This window comes from Lepus europaeus, chromosome 10 (assembly GCF_033115175.1).
Source record: "Lepus europaeus isolate LE1 chromosome 10, mLepTim1.pri, whole genome shotgun sequence".
NCBI classification, from domain to species: Eukaryota; Metazoa; Chordata; class Mammalia; order Lagomorpha; family Leporidae; genus Lepus; species Lepus europaeus.
This window is the reverse complement of record NC_084836.1, coordinates 122,845,050-122,861,381: the sequence shown is the minus strand read 5'-3', so window position 1 is coordinate 122,861,381 and position 16,332 is coordinate 122,845,050. Positions and strand designations below refer to the sequence as shown.

The following is a 16,332-nucleotide window of genomic DNA, read 5'->3' as shown; positions in this document are numbered from 1 at the left end:
CCCCGGCACGGACTGCACCGGCACAGCCAGCTGACAGGTGGTGTTTAGCTCCGGGCGCCAGGAGGTTCCTCCCCTGCCAGGTGGGCTTCTCCCGACGCCAGCTGTGAGACCTCCCCTCTGAGGACCTGTTGCTACCCAGAACGGGGGGCAGGTGAGAGCTCCATCTACTACTGAGCTGGTTTACATGACTAGGTAAGCGTGGGCACTGCTGCTGTGGTCCATAGGTAGTGGCCATTGTGGCTGCTCAGGCTCCTGCCCTCACTCCATGCTCCCAACTTGCTCCTGGCATGGTCTCAGGACTCTGAGGAGGCAGGGGTAATGGGATGACCCGGTGCAACCCAACCTCGCACAGAGCTGGGACCAGCAGGGTGTGAGGGTACAGCCCAGGGTGAGTGGGGGACCTCTGGGACCCTCGGTGGGGGAGGGCGTTGGGATGGGCATACCTGGGTGGAGCTTAGGGCCCGGGGAGCAGGCAGCTCTGTGCCCAGGAAGAAGGGTAGCCTGGAGGTCCCAAGACCAAACCGAGGGCCCTGGCCCTCTGAATCAGCAGGGGTCCCCAGGAACAAGCAGGACCTAGGCCCAGCCCAGGCCTATGACACCCGGGTCCGTGGGGTGGGACCCAGGCCCTGGCACCACCAAGGTGGGGCTGTGGATGTGGGAGGGCGAGGGCCACGGCAGGACCTGTGTGGGCCATGGGCTCACAACCAAGTGTGGCCAGCAGGCGGGAGCTGTGTGGGCCGTGGGCTCACAACCAAGTGTGGCCAGCAGGCGGGAGCTGTGTGGGCCGTGGGCTCACAACCAAGTGTGGCCAGCAGGTGGGAGCTGTGTGGGCCGTGGGCTCACGACTGAGTGTGGCCAGCAGGTGGGAGCTGTGTGGGCCGTGGGTTCATGACCCAGTGTGGCCAGCAGGTGGGAGCTGTGTGGGCCGTGGGCTCATGACCCAGTGTGGCCAGCAGGTGGGACCTGTGTGGGCCATGGGTTCATGACCCAGTGTGGCCAGCAGGTGGGAGCTGTGTGGGCCGTGGGCTCACGACTGAGTGTGGCCAGCAGGTGGGAGCTGTGTGGGCCGTGGATTCATGACCCAGTGTGGCCAGCAGGTGGGAGCTGTGTGGGCCGTGGGTTCACGACCCAGTGTGGCCAGCAGGTGGGGACTGTGTGGGCCGTGGGTTCATGACCCAGTGTGGCCAGCAGGTGGGGGCCTGCTGCCAGATCACGGTCACGGCTGCAGCCCAGCCCCGCCCCGCCCCGCCCCGCCCCACGCTGTATTAGCAAGGCCAGGTAACCTATGCACACCTGTGTCGGGGCAGCTCTCTGTGGGCGTGGCCAGTGCTGACAATGTCCAGCCAGGTGGGACCCGGAGGTGCCCCAGGAGGCCGAGCGGCTCCTGCGCCCCGCGGTGAGGGCCTGGGTAGACTGAGCTCCCGCTGGGGTGGAGGTGGCACCAGGACCGCGGCGCCTCCTCGCCGGCGCCACCCCGCTCTCCCAGCGGCTTACCCGACGTCGTCTGCTTTAGCTTTTCGTTTTTCTTTTTCCTCCATTTCCAGGGTTTGAAGATCCTGCCCAGGGTGGCCAGCTTGCTGCTCCTCCTCACCGGGGGGGTCCGCGTCCCTGAGAGCAGAAATTCGGAGCGCGCTGGGGGGGCCTGGTCCATCTCATCTGGAGGCGAGAACGGGGGAGGGGGAGGCCCATGAGCGGTGGCCGAGGTGACGCCCTCACCCCGAGGGGCCGGGAAGGTCATCAGGTGATGGACGCTTGGGGCTCCTTCTGCCTGGGGGTGGGGGTGTATGGGGCACACAGCCTGGGCCCTGCCCCCCACGCAGGAGCTCCCTCCAGCAGCCCTTACACTCCCGGGAAGCCTCAGGGAGCTCTGTCTTGCTAAGACTTCCCCTGCCCCAGGACCTTTGCTCATGCCATGCCCGCCACCCATCTGCTCTCCCTCGTACCTGCTTCTCTTTGCCCGGTAACCTCAGCTACACATCACTTCTCCCAGGACGTCCTTGTCTCCCTCCTGCCCCAAGTGTAAGCCTTGTCTTATCCTCAAAGCTGACAGAGCCACCAGGGAGCTGCAGAGACCCCGGGGACAGCCCTCCTGCCAGGAAGTGGGCCCGGCACAGCCGTGGATGCCAGCACAGGGCCCGGCCGTGGGAAGCGCTCAGCGGACAGCAGGAGCGAGTCTGGGGATGCACACGGCAAGATGCTCCCATCCTACACCGGATGTGTTGGGGCAGCTTTGCTTTCCATCCTAGCCAACCTCCGTTCTTACAAAGCAGCCCGCATCCCACGCTACACAACGGCTCCCCGTGTCCTGGGGAGACTCTTCTCTGCATGCAGCAGCGTGGGCCTGGTACAGCGTCCCCTGCTGCCCCATACACACACACACACACTGGTGGTCAGGAAAGGGACACCTCTTGGGGCAGCAAGGACCTGAGCCCCGCCTGGCGCTCAGATTTCACCTCCCAAGGGCACTGGGTGGGACACATCAGACAGGTGTCCCAGGAGGCTCCTGGTGGTGGTGTGGACCACACAGGAGACAGGACAGGCTCACCTCCAGGGTACGGCCGGGGCACGAGCCTTCCACTCACAGACCTGCGTGCAGATGCGGGGCACCCAGAGTAGCATGCGGGCAGAAAACAGCCGGGACAAACCGCTAGGTCAAGTGCGAGGAGACCCCGCCGGGGGCCGTACCGCGCGCACGCCGGGGTGCAGGGAAAGCGTCTGTAGATGGCCAGACAGGGAGACCTGGCGGCTGCGGCCAGGGAGGGGGCAGACTGGACATCACCAAAGGCCTCGCAGGAAAACCGATGGACACGCAGCTTATTCTGTGCGCTTCTCTTCCTCCCTCCACCCATAGACGCCAGATGGACGTGGAGCCGCCAGTCCATGTGGCCGGGAAAGCCGCTGTCCTGGGTGCATTGGCACAACAGGCGGGGATGGTCTGCCCAGGCCTCCAGGCCTTACTTGAAGATGAAGATGCCCAGAGATGAGCCCCAGGGACAAGGGTCATTGTCACTTTCTCTGTACCCCACCTTGTTCCCCAGAAACATGGTGAGGAAGGCAGCGTTGGTGGAACCAGAGGCAAGGGAGAGGGAGCAGGCCCACAGTGCCGAGGGGTTACGGAGGGCCCACGGGAGGACACACACAGGGGCCTGAGCTTCCAGCAGCCAAGGTGAGAAGGAGCCGCAGACAGAACAAACCCCAAACCAGATCCCAGCTCCGACGGTTCGCCACCTGCATCGCTGTGACCCTGGTCCGCCCACCAACGCCTCCGCCCCGGTGCCCACCCTGGGCTTCCGATTGGGCTCCCGTGGTGCTGGGGAAGAGGCCTGCAGCCGTATCACTCCCCTTGCCTTCAGGACAGAGTGCAGCGTGACCGCCAAGCCGCGCCGCCCTCGGTGCTGTCCACGACACACCCACATTCACCCTGCGCCTCTGGAGACCAGAGGGAGACGGCCGAGAACCTGGCTCCCCAGACTCCGGCCTCGCTCTGCACCCCACCCACAGGAGGCCGAAGCGCTGACCCCATTCCCCTCCTTCCCACCCCTCCCTGGGTTGTGGCCTCGTGGGGTGGGGTCTCTGCTCCTTGCTGTGGGCATGAGTCCTGCTTCAACCAATGGAAGGCGGGCAGAGGGCCAGTGCCGCCGCCTCTATCCACCCACCATCACCATGCTCACCAAGCTGCCTCCCCTCTCCCCCTCCACCTGTGCCCCTGGTGGGCAGGGCCAGTACTGGGGGTCCCACCCATCTCTGGCACGTAGTGGGCCTCAGCACACAGACGAGGGCACAGGTGGGCACTCGGGCCACGGAGCAGACCCACTCCCCGCTCCCCTAAAGCTTCCTTCTACCAATCGACAAGCAGGGACAGACACCAACCCCACGCAGCGCTGGCGCGAGGCACAGGGCATACGTGGTGATAAGGAGGCAGAACACCTGTGTCGTGAGGCTCCAGATGATCAATAAGGACAGATAAACCCAGGGCTCACGGCCCCACACGTGACAGCTCCCCAGCGTGCCTGGCTGCTGCTGCTTTCTCACACCATCACCCGCCATGGGGACACACACACACACACACACACACGATTCCTTTCCTACACACGTCAACTAAAGCTCCTGAAGGGCCAGGCTCTGGTGTTCGGTGCTAGGGTTGTGACAGCGCCAGGGGCCCCAGGGTTTGTGTCAGCAGTGTGGCTTCCACCATGAGGGCACGAGGAGCTGGTGGGGCCTTTGGGGGGCAAGCCCTGCACTGGGTCATCAGGTCCCCAGGGCACTGCCCTCCGGAGGGCTCCGTGCTGGTCTTAGCTGTGCAGGGCTGTCACAAAAGAGCGAGCCTGGCTCTCCGGCCTCCTGTCCCGAGACCGGGATGCAGGCAAACCTCTCCTCTTGAGAAAGTGCCCAGCCGAGGCCTTCCTTGCTGTAACGCCACAGGGACGAACGCCTCTGGCTTGGAGTCGGCTCCCTACCACACTGTGGCACAGGTGAGGCAGGACCGCACCTGCTCCTGGACAGACAGCCCTGCAGATCCGGGGTGCACTGCACCTGCTCCAGTGAGCCCAAAAGGTGGGTGCCAGCCCAGGCTAAGGCGGAGGCCGCTCTGAGGCTGTTGGAGCAGAAGCCAAACAGGAGAGGGCGCCCCATGCAGCAAGGGGCTGTGGCAGGGACAGGGTGGGTGGTCCATAGGGAGGCGGAGCAGTGGGTGAGGAGTGCAGATGCCCGGAGGGGCGTGGGGAGGCTGCAGGGCCCTGGGCAGAGGCTTCAACTTGGCTCAAAACCTGGCAGGGACCCACGGCCGGGTCCTCAACCCCGAAGGTCCGATCTGACTGTGTGAGCCGGGCGCTGCGTCAGTCCAAGCAGCTGCTCAAGGGGTCCTGCCGTCAGCAGGGGCACCAGGCTGTGCCACTCAGGATCCCTCCCTTCTTCCTTCCTCGAGGTGGTCCGGGCCCAGGGCCAGGCATGGGTCAGCTTGGGAGGGCTGTGACTTCTCACCTGAGACCAGAAACCTCCAAGTGTATAAGGTGAGATGCAATGAAGGAACCAACCGCCCATGAACCACCCCAAGTGCAGAGTGGGCACCGTGGGTCACTGAGTGCGGGGGTGTGGCTGCCTGGGCACAGGACACACACACTTGAGGGCGGTGGGTGTGCCTACAGGGCACAAGTACCTCCACATGTGAGTGTGCACTATGGAGTCCACCTAGTACATATGTGGGCGAGTGTGTCCCACGGGGCCAGGCGTGTATATAAGGGAGTAGGTGTGCACTGATGGGCTTAGGTGTGTGTGTGTACATCTATGAGTCAGGTGTGTATACACGAGTGGATGTGTGCCTGTGAACCAGACAGGATACGTATGTGGGGGTGGGTGTGCACCCATGGGGCAGGTGTGCACGTACGTGGGTGGGTGTGTGCCTACGGGTCAGGTATTTGCATGTGTGGGTGGGTATGTGCCTATATATACATGTGTGGGTGAGTACCCATGGGCCAGGCATACATGTGTGTGGGTAGATGTGTGGCCATGGGCCAGGCATGCACGTGTGTGCGTGGGTGTGCAGCCGTGGGCCAGGTAGGCACGTGTGTGGGTGAGTGTGCAGCCGTGGGCCAGGCATGTACATATGTGGCCGTGGGCCAGGTGTGCATGTGTGTGGGTGGGTGTAAAGCCGTGGGCCAGGCGTGCATGTGTGTGGCCATGGGTCAGGCGTTTGCATGTGTGGGTGGGTATGTGCCTATGTGTGCATGTGTGGGTGAGTGCACCCATGGGCCAGACATGTATGTGTGTGTGTGGGTGTGTACCCATGGGCCAGGCATGCATGTGTGGGTAGGTGTGCGGCTGTGGGCCAGGCATGTACATATGTGGCCCTGGGCTAGGCATGCACGTGTGTAGGTGGGTGTGCAGCCCTGGGCCAGGTGTGCTCGTGTGTGGGTGGGTGTGTAGCCATGCACCAGGCATGCATGTGTGTGGGTAGGTGTGCAGCCATGGGCCAGGCATGTATGTGTGTTGGTGCATGTACAGCCATGGGCCAGGCGTGCACATGTGTGGGTGGGTGTGTGGCCGTGGGCCAGGCATGTACGTGTGTTGGTGCATGTACAGCCATGGGCTAGGCGTGCACATGTGTGGGTGGGTGTGCAGCCATGGGCCAGGCGTGCACATGTTTGGGTGGGTGTGTAGCCGTGCACCAGGCATGCATGTGTGTGGGTAGGTGTGTAGCCATGGGCCAGGCGTGTATGTGTGTTGGTGCATGTACAGCCATGGGCTAGGCGTGCACATGTGTGGGTAGGTGTACAGCCGTGGGCCAGGCGTGCATGTGTGTGGGTGCATGTACAGCCATGGGCCAGGCATGCATGTGTGTGGGTAGGTGTATAGCCGTGGGCCAGGCGTGCATGTGTGTGGGTGCATGTACAGCCATGGGCTAGGCGTGCACGTGTGTGGGTGGGTGTGTGGCTGTGGCCCAGGCATGCACGTGTGTGGGTAGGTGTGTAGCCCTGGGCCAGGCTACACGTATGTGGGTGGGTGTGCATACAGACCTCAGGACAGCAGCCTGTAGAGCTGGGCAGGTGTGTCCATGGAGTGCGGGACAGGTGGTAGGGCCTGCGCCTCTTCTCCTGGAGTCTCCTTGGCTCTCCCTGGAGCCGCTGAGGCCCCGTCTCCCAATGGGGAGGTGCAGACACATTAGCACATCCCCTGCAGCCTGGGTAACACAGGGGTGCCAAGTTCCCGGGCACCTCTGCCTCCTCGAGGCATTAGCGCTCATTAAGGAAATGTGTTTTGCCACCTGGAGCATCCGCGAAGGGAAGCGCCAGGCGCGGGAGGCCTCCCACAGCTGCCAGGGAGGGGCCCTGGAGCTGCAGGGGCCGGCGCCAGCCCCTCAGCAGCTTCACCCGGTCCCCGTCCCCACGCCGGCGCACAGTGTCAGTGCACTGGTCCCCAGCCCTCTCCGTTCAGACCCCATGGGCCCAGAAGCGAGGGGCTGCTGTAGGCCCCCACGGTGGCTGACCTCACCCTGGTGGGCCAGGCCCTTTCCTCATACCACCGCCTTCCAGCCCAGCTGTGGCCACTCAGAGATCCCAGGAACCACGGGTGATCCGCCCTCCCCACAGGAGCGATGGAAGCGCCATGAGAACCACACACAGCCTGTTCCCTGCGGGGACCCTGGCACCTGCTCCGCCTGGGAACACAGGCGCGGGGCTGCCACACGCAGGAGCCAGGCCTGCCCCGCCCCCTCTGACCCTGCGCTCCACCCCTGCCCTGCCCTGGGCAGTTCTGCTTCCTCATCGGTTCTCCCCAGCCCTGACCTGTCCTGTTCTTCTGTCTCACCGGGACTCCTTCCCCCAAAACACCCAAGAGAGAAGCCCCAGCCGAGCGGGGGAGCGAACCAGGCGCCCGGTGCCGTGAGCCCAGCGTCTGGCTTCCTAGGGAAGACACGCAGAAAAGTGGTTTCTTCCTCATTTGTCCCCTTTGTCCAATCGCAAGCTCAGTCATCAAGGTGAGCTGAGGGTCCGCTGTGCGCCAGGACCGTTTCGAGTCTGGGACAGGGCCGTGACCAGCGCCGCGTGCCGGCTCCCTCTGCGTGGGGTTCACACGTGCAGGGAGGAGGCAGCGACTTGAGAACAGGATGGGAGCAGCGAGAGGCAGACAGACGTCGGGATACGTCCGAGTCAGGGCGGCCCCTGTTTCTCTAGCGAGTCCTCCTGCCCCAGACAATCCACGGCCATGGTCGTCGGATAAAGCGCTGTGCTGTGACCCCAGGGGCCTGGGGGGTCACTGACCACAGGAAGGCAGAGTCCAGAAGAGGCCACTTCTGCTCAGGGGCGGGAACACACGGAGAAGAGAAGGTCCCTGGGCATGGGCGGGGGAGGGCTGTGATGTCCACCAGGAGGCTGCAAATTCATAAACCCCCCAGGAGGTGGTGTGCAGAGGGGGGCAGAGAACAAGATCTGAAGTCCCCAGTTTCCAAGATGCAAAAGCCCAGGGAAACCTCTACGCACAAAATCGAGACCCACGGCCAACTGATCTTTGACAGACGCCAAGATGCACCAGGCAGGAGGCATGCAGACAGCGGGCACGTAGGCAGGTAGGCTGGCCGTCTACACTCTGCTTTCTGGCGGGGAACTGGATACTCACACGCACAGAACGAAACGAGGCCCCTACTTCTCACCGTGTACAAAACCCAACTCAAAACAGATTAAACTCCTAAATATGAGACCTGAAATTTTGAAACCAGTGGAAGGAAACGTGGGACAAAGGCCTCAGGACACGGGAATGGGCAAGCATGTTCTTCTGGTGTAGACCCCAAAGCACAGGGCACTAAAGCAACACGGACAGACGGAGTCCATCCAACCACAGAGCTTGTGTCCACAGAGGAAATGGGTGGAGAGGCCCCCCCCAGGATGGGAGGAAGTACCTGCAGGCCACGCACCCGACCTGGGGTAACAACCAGGAAGAAAGAACTCCAACAGCTCAAACACAAACACAAGGGAATCAGATAACCCGATTCTACAACGAGCAGGAGACGGAAACGTCCTCAGAGGAGGACACGCACGGGACCCGCAGGCCCCCGGAAAAACGCCCAGCGCCACAGTCCGCAGGGAACGCAAATCAAAACCACCCCACCTCACCTGCCCTGCTCTGACCAGGAAGACAAAACAAGGGCTGGTGAGGACACTGAAGAACTCAGCACGCCGCTGGGGACTGTAGATTAGTGTCTACAGGGCTGGCGTGTGGTGTAGCGGGTAAAGCTGCCGCCGCCTGCAGTGCCAACATCCTACATGGGCGCCGGTTCAAGTCCTGGCTGCTCTCCTTCCGATCCAGCTCTCTGCTGTGGCCTGGGAAAGCAGAAGATGGCCCAAGTTTTTGGTCCCCTGCACCATGTGGGAGACCTGGATGAAGCTCCTGACTCCCGGCTTTGGATCGGCACAGCTCTGGCTGCTGAGGTCAATTGGGGGGTGAACCAGCGGATGGAAGACCTCTCTCTCTCTGCCTCTCCTCTGACTTTCAAATGAATAAATAAATCTTAAACAATTCAGTGGGGAGGGGGTGACTCTTGAACGCCCACGATGCTCCTCCCAAACCCTCCCGGGCTTTTCCCTGCGCTCCGCCATGCTGTCCCTCAGCTCCTGCGCTCCGCCATGCTGTCCCTCAGAGCCTGCGCCCGATTCCGCTCCTTTGATGGAAAACCTGCGCCTTTTCCAGGATGGAGGAAACAGGCCTCAGCCACTGCAGAACACAATTTCCGGGACGAGGCTGCCCCACCCACACCAGCCCGTGCCGGGCCCAGACTGGGTGAATGAGTAAATGAATGAATGAATCAAAGGAGAATTGTCTGTGAGGCAAAGACGAAGCCGAGCCCAACAGAGGCGGAGCTTTCTACACCAGCGCTGGGGGCCGCTCCGGGGCCCCCACTTCCACACCACCTGCAGGCCTCGCGTGCCTTCAGCCCCTCTCGCCGGCCAGGGCAGGTGCCGAGATGCCCAGACGAGACACGAATCATGGCCACGCTCAACAGGGAGGAGCCAGCTCTGGAAACTGGCTGGAACAGACACTTACACTCAGGAGGACGCGTTTGAGTGCCCAGGGGGCGCCGCCCACACACGTTGCGTGTGCGTGCATCCCAGGCGTAGGGCCCCAAGAAGCAGGGCTACGGTCTCAGCTCGGGTCCCCACCCAGCAAGTGGAAGCTCAGGGCACACAGCGGGTGCTCCAGCTCGCTAAGCTCAACTTCACCATCGGAGCGTGGTGCCGGTGCTTCCCAAAGTGGGCTCCACGGAGCCCTAGTGTGGGGAGAGGCTGTGGACGGAGGCAGCTGGAAAACGCTGTCTACACCCACAGCCTCCCCCCCGCCCCCAGCCTGCTCCTGGAGCAGGGCGGAGGCTGGGAGAGGCCTGCAGCAGGCAGTGCTGCCCCGCGGTCCTGCCCGCTCTTCCCAAGCAGAACCAGCAGGTGGTGCCGTGAACACCCGTCTAGGCTCCCGCAGGCCCACAGAAGTTGTCAGCGGACTTGGAGCAACAAACCAGGCTCACGCACCCCGAGCGCATTGCTGCTAAGTGGGGTCCACGACAGCTCCTTTTCTAGAAAGGCCTCCTCCCCGCTCTGTCTCCTGAAGGCAGCAGGAGTCGCTGAGACCTCGAAAACAGCTTCTCCCAGCTGCCTCGGGCCCACACGGCAACGATGCTGAAGTTAGGACCCGAAACGCGGAGCCGTCCAGCTCCAACCCCGGGAGAAACCAGGACGTGATTAAAGTGGCTTTTCCCCACACGTACGGTGAAGAACAGCACATCCAAGGAGACCCATCTGCTTGTATCAGCTCCACACGCCCGCCAACGGCTGACCGGGCAGCCTGGCATCTGGCCGGCCCTGCAAGTGGAAGGCGGCCCAGAGCTGTGAGTCAGGGCCTGTGAAGACGCCGTGTGCACTTCAGGAGCCTGAGTGGACACTGGCAGGGCCTGGGGAGGGGAGGGGGCTCCGGACAGCGGGGGTGGGTGTCCTTGACACCATCATCCTCATCGTCATCCTCATCAACCCTTTTGTTGTCTGGCTTACAGGGTGCTGCTGCGTCACCACCACCACCATCACCATTACCACCACCACCATCCACCACCATGATCACCATCACCATCACTACCATCACTATCATCACCATCACCACCACCACCATCACCATCACTACCATCACTACCATCACCACCATCACCACCATCACCATCATCACCACCACCATCACCATCATCACTATCATCACCATCATCACCACCACCACCACCACCATCATCACCACCACCGTCACCACCACCACCACCATTACCATCATTACCACAATCACCACCACCACCATCACCACCATCGTCATCACCACCGTCACCACCACCACCATCATCACCACCACCGTCACCACCATAATCACCATCACCACCACCGTCACCACCACCACCATTACCATCATTACCACCATCACCACCACCACCGTCACCACCACCATCACCACCACCACTGTCACCACCACCATCATCACCACCACCATCATCACCACCATCGTCATCACCACCACCCTCTCTTTTGTTGTCTGGCTTGCAGGGCCTTGCCGTGTTTGCACCAAGCAGAGCCTCCCAACCGTTCCCATGCCAGTGGTGCGCGGAGGCCTGGCCCCGGCTGACGGCCGCTCGTTCACAGGCAGCCTCTGGACATCACCATTTAGGGGCAGGAGGGGCAGGAGGGGCCGGAGGTTTCCGAGGGGCAGCACAGAGGACGCGACAGGAGACCGGTGGGAGTCCAGACGCGCGGTCCCGCCCAGCAGCTTCGCACCCCGACTCCCAGGGCTGGGCGAGGCGGGCTTTGACAGAACGCCAGCGAAAGCTTCGCTAGCGCAGGTACTGCAGAGGTAGGGACGCCGAGGGCATTCCTCAGAGCGACGGACACATCTCTGACGTGTGTGGGAGACGTGGCCCTCACTCCCCCCGCGTGGCCAGGGAGGGCAGCCCCTCTGGGAAAGGGCAGAAGCACCCGAGCACTGCTGGCCACAGGACCGCTGTTCCCGCCACACCGCCCCAGGGCTGCGTGAGCAAGCAGCCACAGACACGAGACACCGGGGCGTGGCTGCCTCTCTACAAGACCTCACAGGCACAGGCGTGGCACGCAGCCACAGACACGAGACACCGGGGTGTGGCTGCCTCTCCACAAGACCTCACGGGCACAGGCGTGGCACGCAGCCACAGACACGAGACACCGGGGCGTGGCTGCCTCTCCACAAGACCTCACGGGCACAGGCGTGGCACGCAGCCACAGACACGAGACACCGGGGCGTGGCTGCCTCTCCACAAGACCTCACGGGCACAGACGTGGCACGCAGCCACAGACACGAGACATCGGGGCGTGGCTGCCTCTCCACAAGACCTCACGGGCACAGACGTGGCACGCAGCCACAGACACGAGACACCGGGGCGTGGCTGCCTCTCCATAAGACCTCACGGGCACAGACGTGGCACATGGATTTGCTCCAAGGGCTTGACCACCGTGGTCCCTTTGGAAATGTCTTTGCGAAAGATCACTGGGCACCCCAGGAAGATGGGGCAGGAACGGCCTTGGGTCCTGAGCCCTCCTCCTTGCCCTCCCACACAACTCTGCAGCCCCGACCCTCACTTCCAGGATTTTCACGCCTGTCCACCTCCCATGCATGACTCCCACACTTAACACCATCGCAGCTTCTAGGTTGGAACACAAACCCCAGGTGTAACCCCAGAGTCCTGGCCCCCGGGTTCTGAGCTCAACAAGCACCCCTCCCCCATGTTCTCTCCCTCCACGGGGCGGCCGCCCCGCCATTGTCTCCAGAGGCAACACCTCTCTCGAATGAACTCCTACTCATCCCTCATGGTCCCATCCTCCACACCCACCCATTAGGCTTCTCGCTACTTTCCCATCATAGCCTGCAGCACAACTCATAGCGAGATCTGGATTTATTAGTCTCGTGTCCATCTTGGCTACTGGGACGTGAGAGCAGAGACCGAGGGTGTCCTGTTCGGCTGCCGCCACAGCCACAAACAGCCCCGGGGGCTCAGGATTTGAAAACCAAAGAGAAATGAATCCTGTTCGGTTCACATTCACAACCGTCTCCCTGGGGACTGGTGCAGGCACATGGGGAGCTCAAGTCCAGCCGAACACAGCCTGCTCTCGACGACTCACCGAGTCTTGGCTCCTTCGGCAATTCCCTCAATCTGCACATGGCAGCATCCACCCTGGGGCACAGGGCGTTTGTCTCGAGCACCCAGAATCCTCTGCGCTTGTGTCACCACGATGACCACTGCCCTCTCAGCACCAGCCCTGCCCTGTCCCCCAGTGACTGCCCAGAAGTAGCAGCAGAAGACAGGACCAGGCCCATGCCCGGCGTCCCCGGGGCAGCCCCAGCTGCACAGGACAGAGCTGGTGCCCTGGGATCCCGCTTCTGCAGGCGGCGGCCTCCAAGGTCGCCCCAGGCAGGGCCAGCCGGGGCCGGCAAACACGGCCCTTGCCCACCACTCACCGCTTGCAGAGGGACCTGTGTAGGACGACGCTCTGCCTGTGCCTGCTCTCTCCTCACGCTGACCCCTTGGCCCTCATGGCCCCAAGGTCTGCCAGCGAACTGGTAGCCGGGACAGTGCGACTTCACGACGTCCCACTGCCCGTGCCACCCTAGGCTCCTGCGATGCCCTCCTCTGGTCACACCGCACCCCTGGCCCCACCTTTCCCTGCTGCAACCCCTCCAGTGGCTTGCCTCGGACTTAGAACAAAACCGACCCATCGCCTTGGTCCTCCAAGCCCCGTGACCTCTGCTCCGCCCCCAGCAGCCCCAGTCCGAGGGGCTCCTCAGCCTCCTCCAGCTCACCCCACCTTCCGCCCCAGAGAAGCGGTGCCCACAGAACGTGGTCCGCCCTGGCCCCTCCTCATCGCGGTACCAACACCTCCACGTCTACCAGGCTACAGCGCGACACCCCGCCACCCTCCACCCCCACCCAAGTCCTCTGCAGAGCACCTGGTCCTCCCTAGTCTTCCCGTTTCATGGCCTTGGGGTTGCTGGCCTCTGCCCAGAGGCCAACACCTGGAGTGGAAACAGTGCACAAATTAAGGGGTGGAAGAGGCCTCTGACAGGGACCAGCACGGGTTCCATGGTTACGGAGAAGGATGGTGCCCAAGGTCGAGGCGGCGTCCTGGGGCGGTGAGGACACCTGAGGTCAGGTTTAAACCAGAGGAGGAGTGTGGCGAGCTGCGGCAGCATGCGAGGCAGGCACGTCCCGCAGTGTGGAGGTAGCGAGTGGCCCCTGGGGTGCTCGCACACCCTGGCTGCTGTGGCCAGCACTGCCACAGGCGTGCACATTAGCGAGGGTTCCCGCAATGGCCACACCACATTCCTTTAGTGACACCTGCCACGGCACAGAAGCCGCAGTGCTGAGTGGAAAGAGCCGGTCCCAGGAGGGCACACATCACCAGGGTGAACCTGCACGAAACGCCCAGGCTCGGGGAGGAGCGGGGAGACAGTGGCGGCTGGGTCTCCCCTGGGTGAGGCAGGTGTACTGGAATGAGGCGTGGGTGATGGCTGCATCGCCACATGAATGGACCGAAAGCCACCGGACCGAGCTCTGTGAAGAGGTTAATCTGGGGGATGTGGCGTTTGCTTTGAGGGTCCTGTGCCGGGCCACGTGCGCCGGCTCATCACACTTCATCTCCATGACACCACGGAGGTGACAGAACTACCTCCCAGCACAGAGTTCAGAGAAAACACTGACTTTCCCAAGGTCACACAGCACGGGCTCAAAGCCGGGTGGTTCACTCCCAGGATTCACCCAGCACTGTCACCTGTCTTCCATGGGACACACAAACCTCGGGGCCGCAAGGACTGCACGCTGCATGTCCCCCAAGCTGGCAAGTGCACGCTACGCCGGGCCGGAAGGATGACCGGGAGCAGGTGCAGCCTGAGCGTCCAGCCGCTGAGGAAGGGCCAAGCGGCAGGTGTTGTGTCCATAGAGCAGGACGTCACTCAGCCCCCAGGGGAACAGGGCACAGGCTCCTGCCGCAGCCCAGAGGAACTGGACATGTTCTGTCCAGCGAGAGCAGCCAGACAGGAGAGGCCGTTCACGCGTGGCTCTGTTCACATGCAGCGGCAAGAACAGACAAATTCAGAGAGACAGCACTGAGCAGGAGCTGTCAGGGTACAGAAGGGGACAAGGGGACAAGGGGACAAGGGGACAAGGGGACTGCCACGTGAGGGTTTCCTTCGAGAGGCTGAACGAGCTCTGGAATTCAGTGGTGGCAGTGGCTGCACACTAACGGGACTGCACTTACTACACAGACCAGGGCCCTCTGTGCGTTTCCTTAAGAATCTGATCAAACGACATCCTCAAGTGGAGAGAGAGAACACAGGAGATATTCAGCTGACACAATCCAGTCTCCAGAACGCGTAACGAGCTCCTACCGACAAAGTCAAATTCTCCAGGAGGAAATGGGCAAGGCTCCTGGACCCTCCCCAAGGCAGACATCCAGGGTCGACAGGCGTGTAACAAAGATGCACCTGCCGTCAGACAGGCGTGTAACAAAGACGCACCTGCCGTCAGCCAGGCAGGGGCAGACCCGCAGGGCAGGGGCAGTGGTGCAGGGATCTGCCCGAGAGAGGCAGGGCGAAGGGTGTGTGCTTCCATCCACCTGCTCTCGACTCTGCCATGGCCTGGTGCAAGGAGACCCGGGCCACGGGACAGGTGACACGATGACTCCAGCAGAGGAGCCTGTGCTGAGCTGCTTCCTGCTGACGTCACGCCCGACCACTTTGGGGCCCAGCACCAAGTTCACACCATTCACACCGGCCAGACCCGTCCTCAGCAGCTCTGGGATCTGGGGTCCGGAAGAGCTGCCTGGGAGGCAAAGGGAAGCCACACACATGCCGCGATGTGCCGTGTGCTTCCAAGAGCGACAACGCGGTCACGTGCAACACGCAAACCTCGAGGTCACGCCGAGCGCAACGTTCCGAGGACGTGGCTGTGGGACCCTCAGCTGGGCTCGTGCCATCGCCTCCACTCAACTCCATTCTCCCTCTCCTGCTGGGGCACATCACAAATGGGGCAGACCGTAACAGACGTGGCCCCCGCCCCAGGCAGGACATGGGCCGTGGGCTGACCCCGAGTGGGCGCTGTCAGGGCTCCGCCTGGGCCCCCGCAGTCCAATCACCGACCTGTGGTCCCTCTCCACTTTGGGGTGCTTCTGCCTCCTGGGGCCACATCGCAGCCTCAAACCCAGGGCTCCACAGCTGTTTTGCCCTTGTGCACAGTGAGAGCCGTGACTGGCTCCGGAAGGGTGTGGTCAGCCCTTGGCCTTGCCAAGGACAAAGTTCAGGCTCAGGCCACAGGTGCCCCCTGCACAGCTCTGCCTGAGGCCACGCCCTTGCTCGGCCCCACCCCTCCGTGCCATGTCCACAGCTGGGCACCAGCGTCTCCTGCACCTTCTTAGGAGTGACCTGTCCTCGAATACTTGTCCCCAGGTCATCTTCCAAAAACCCCAGACCAAACACCATCTGCTCTGTGCAAGGGGCTGGAGGGACCCCAATGGGCAGCACCAGGCGTGGTGCCCACCCATCATGGGGCACACGGCCCCCTCCCCAGGCTCACACCCTCCTGGGCCCACAGACGTCCATCAATGCATGGACCACAAATGTCCCGGGAAGTGCTGGGGAGGGAAGAGACCTGTGTGGGAGCTTGTGAGACACAGACAACCGGAGACTCATCAGAGACGAGGAGGTGACCTGGGCAAGCAGGGCTCAGCTGTCTCCGTTCAGACAAAAATCTTAGTGCGAACCTCCTGGAAGCAGCAGCTTGGAACACTGACACCTGGGCGCCTT

At 62.6% G+C, this 16,332-nt stretch overlaps 1 protein-coding gene across 1 annotated transcript in view; it reads right to left on the bottom strand.

Annotated features, from left to right (window-relative positions):
* Nucleotides 1-16,332, bottom strand: part of PHACTR3 (phosphatase and actin regulator 3) — a 208,767-nt gene that overhangs the window by 93,545 nt on the left and 98,890 nt on the right. Inside the window, exon 2 of the mRNA XM_062202414.1 lies at nt 1,495-1,656. Coding sequence (XP_062058398.1) covers nt 1,495-1,656 — 162 coding nt within the window. The remainder of the gene's footprint in view (nt 1-1,494; nt 1,657-16,332) is intronic.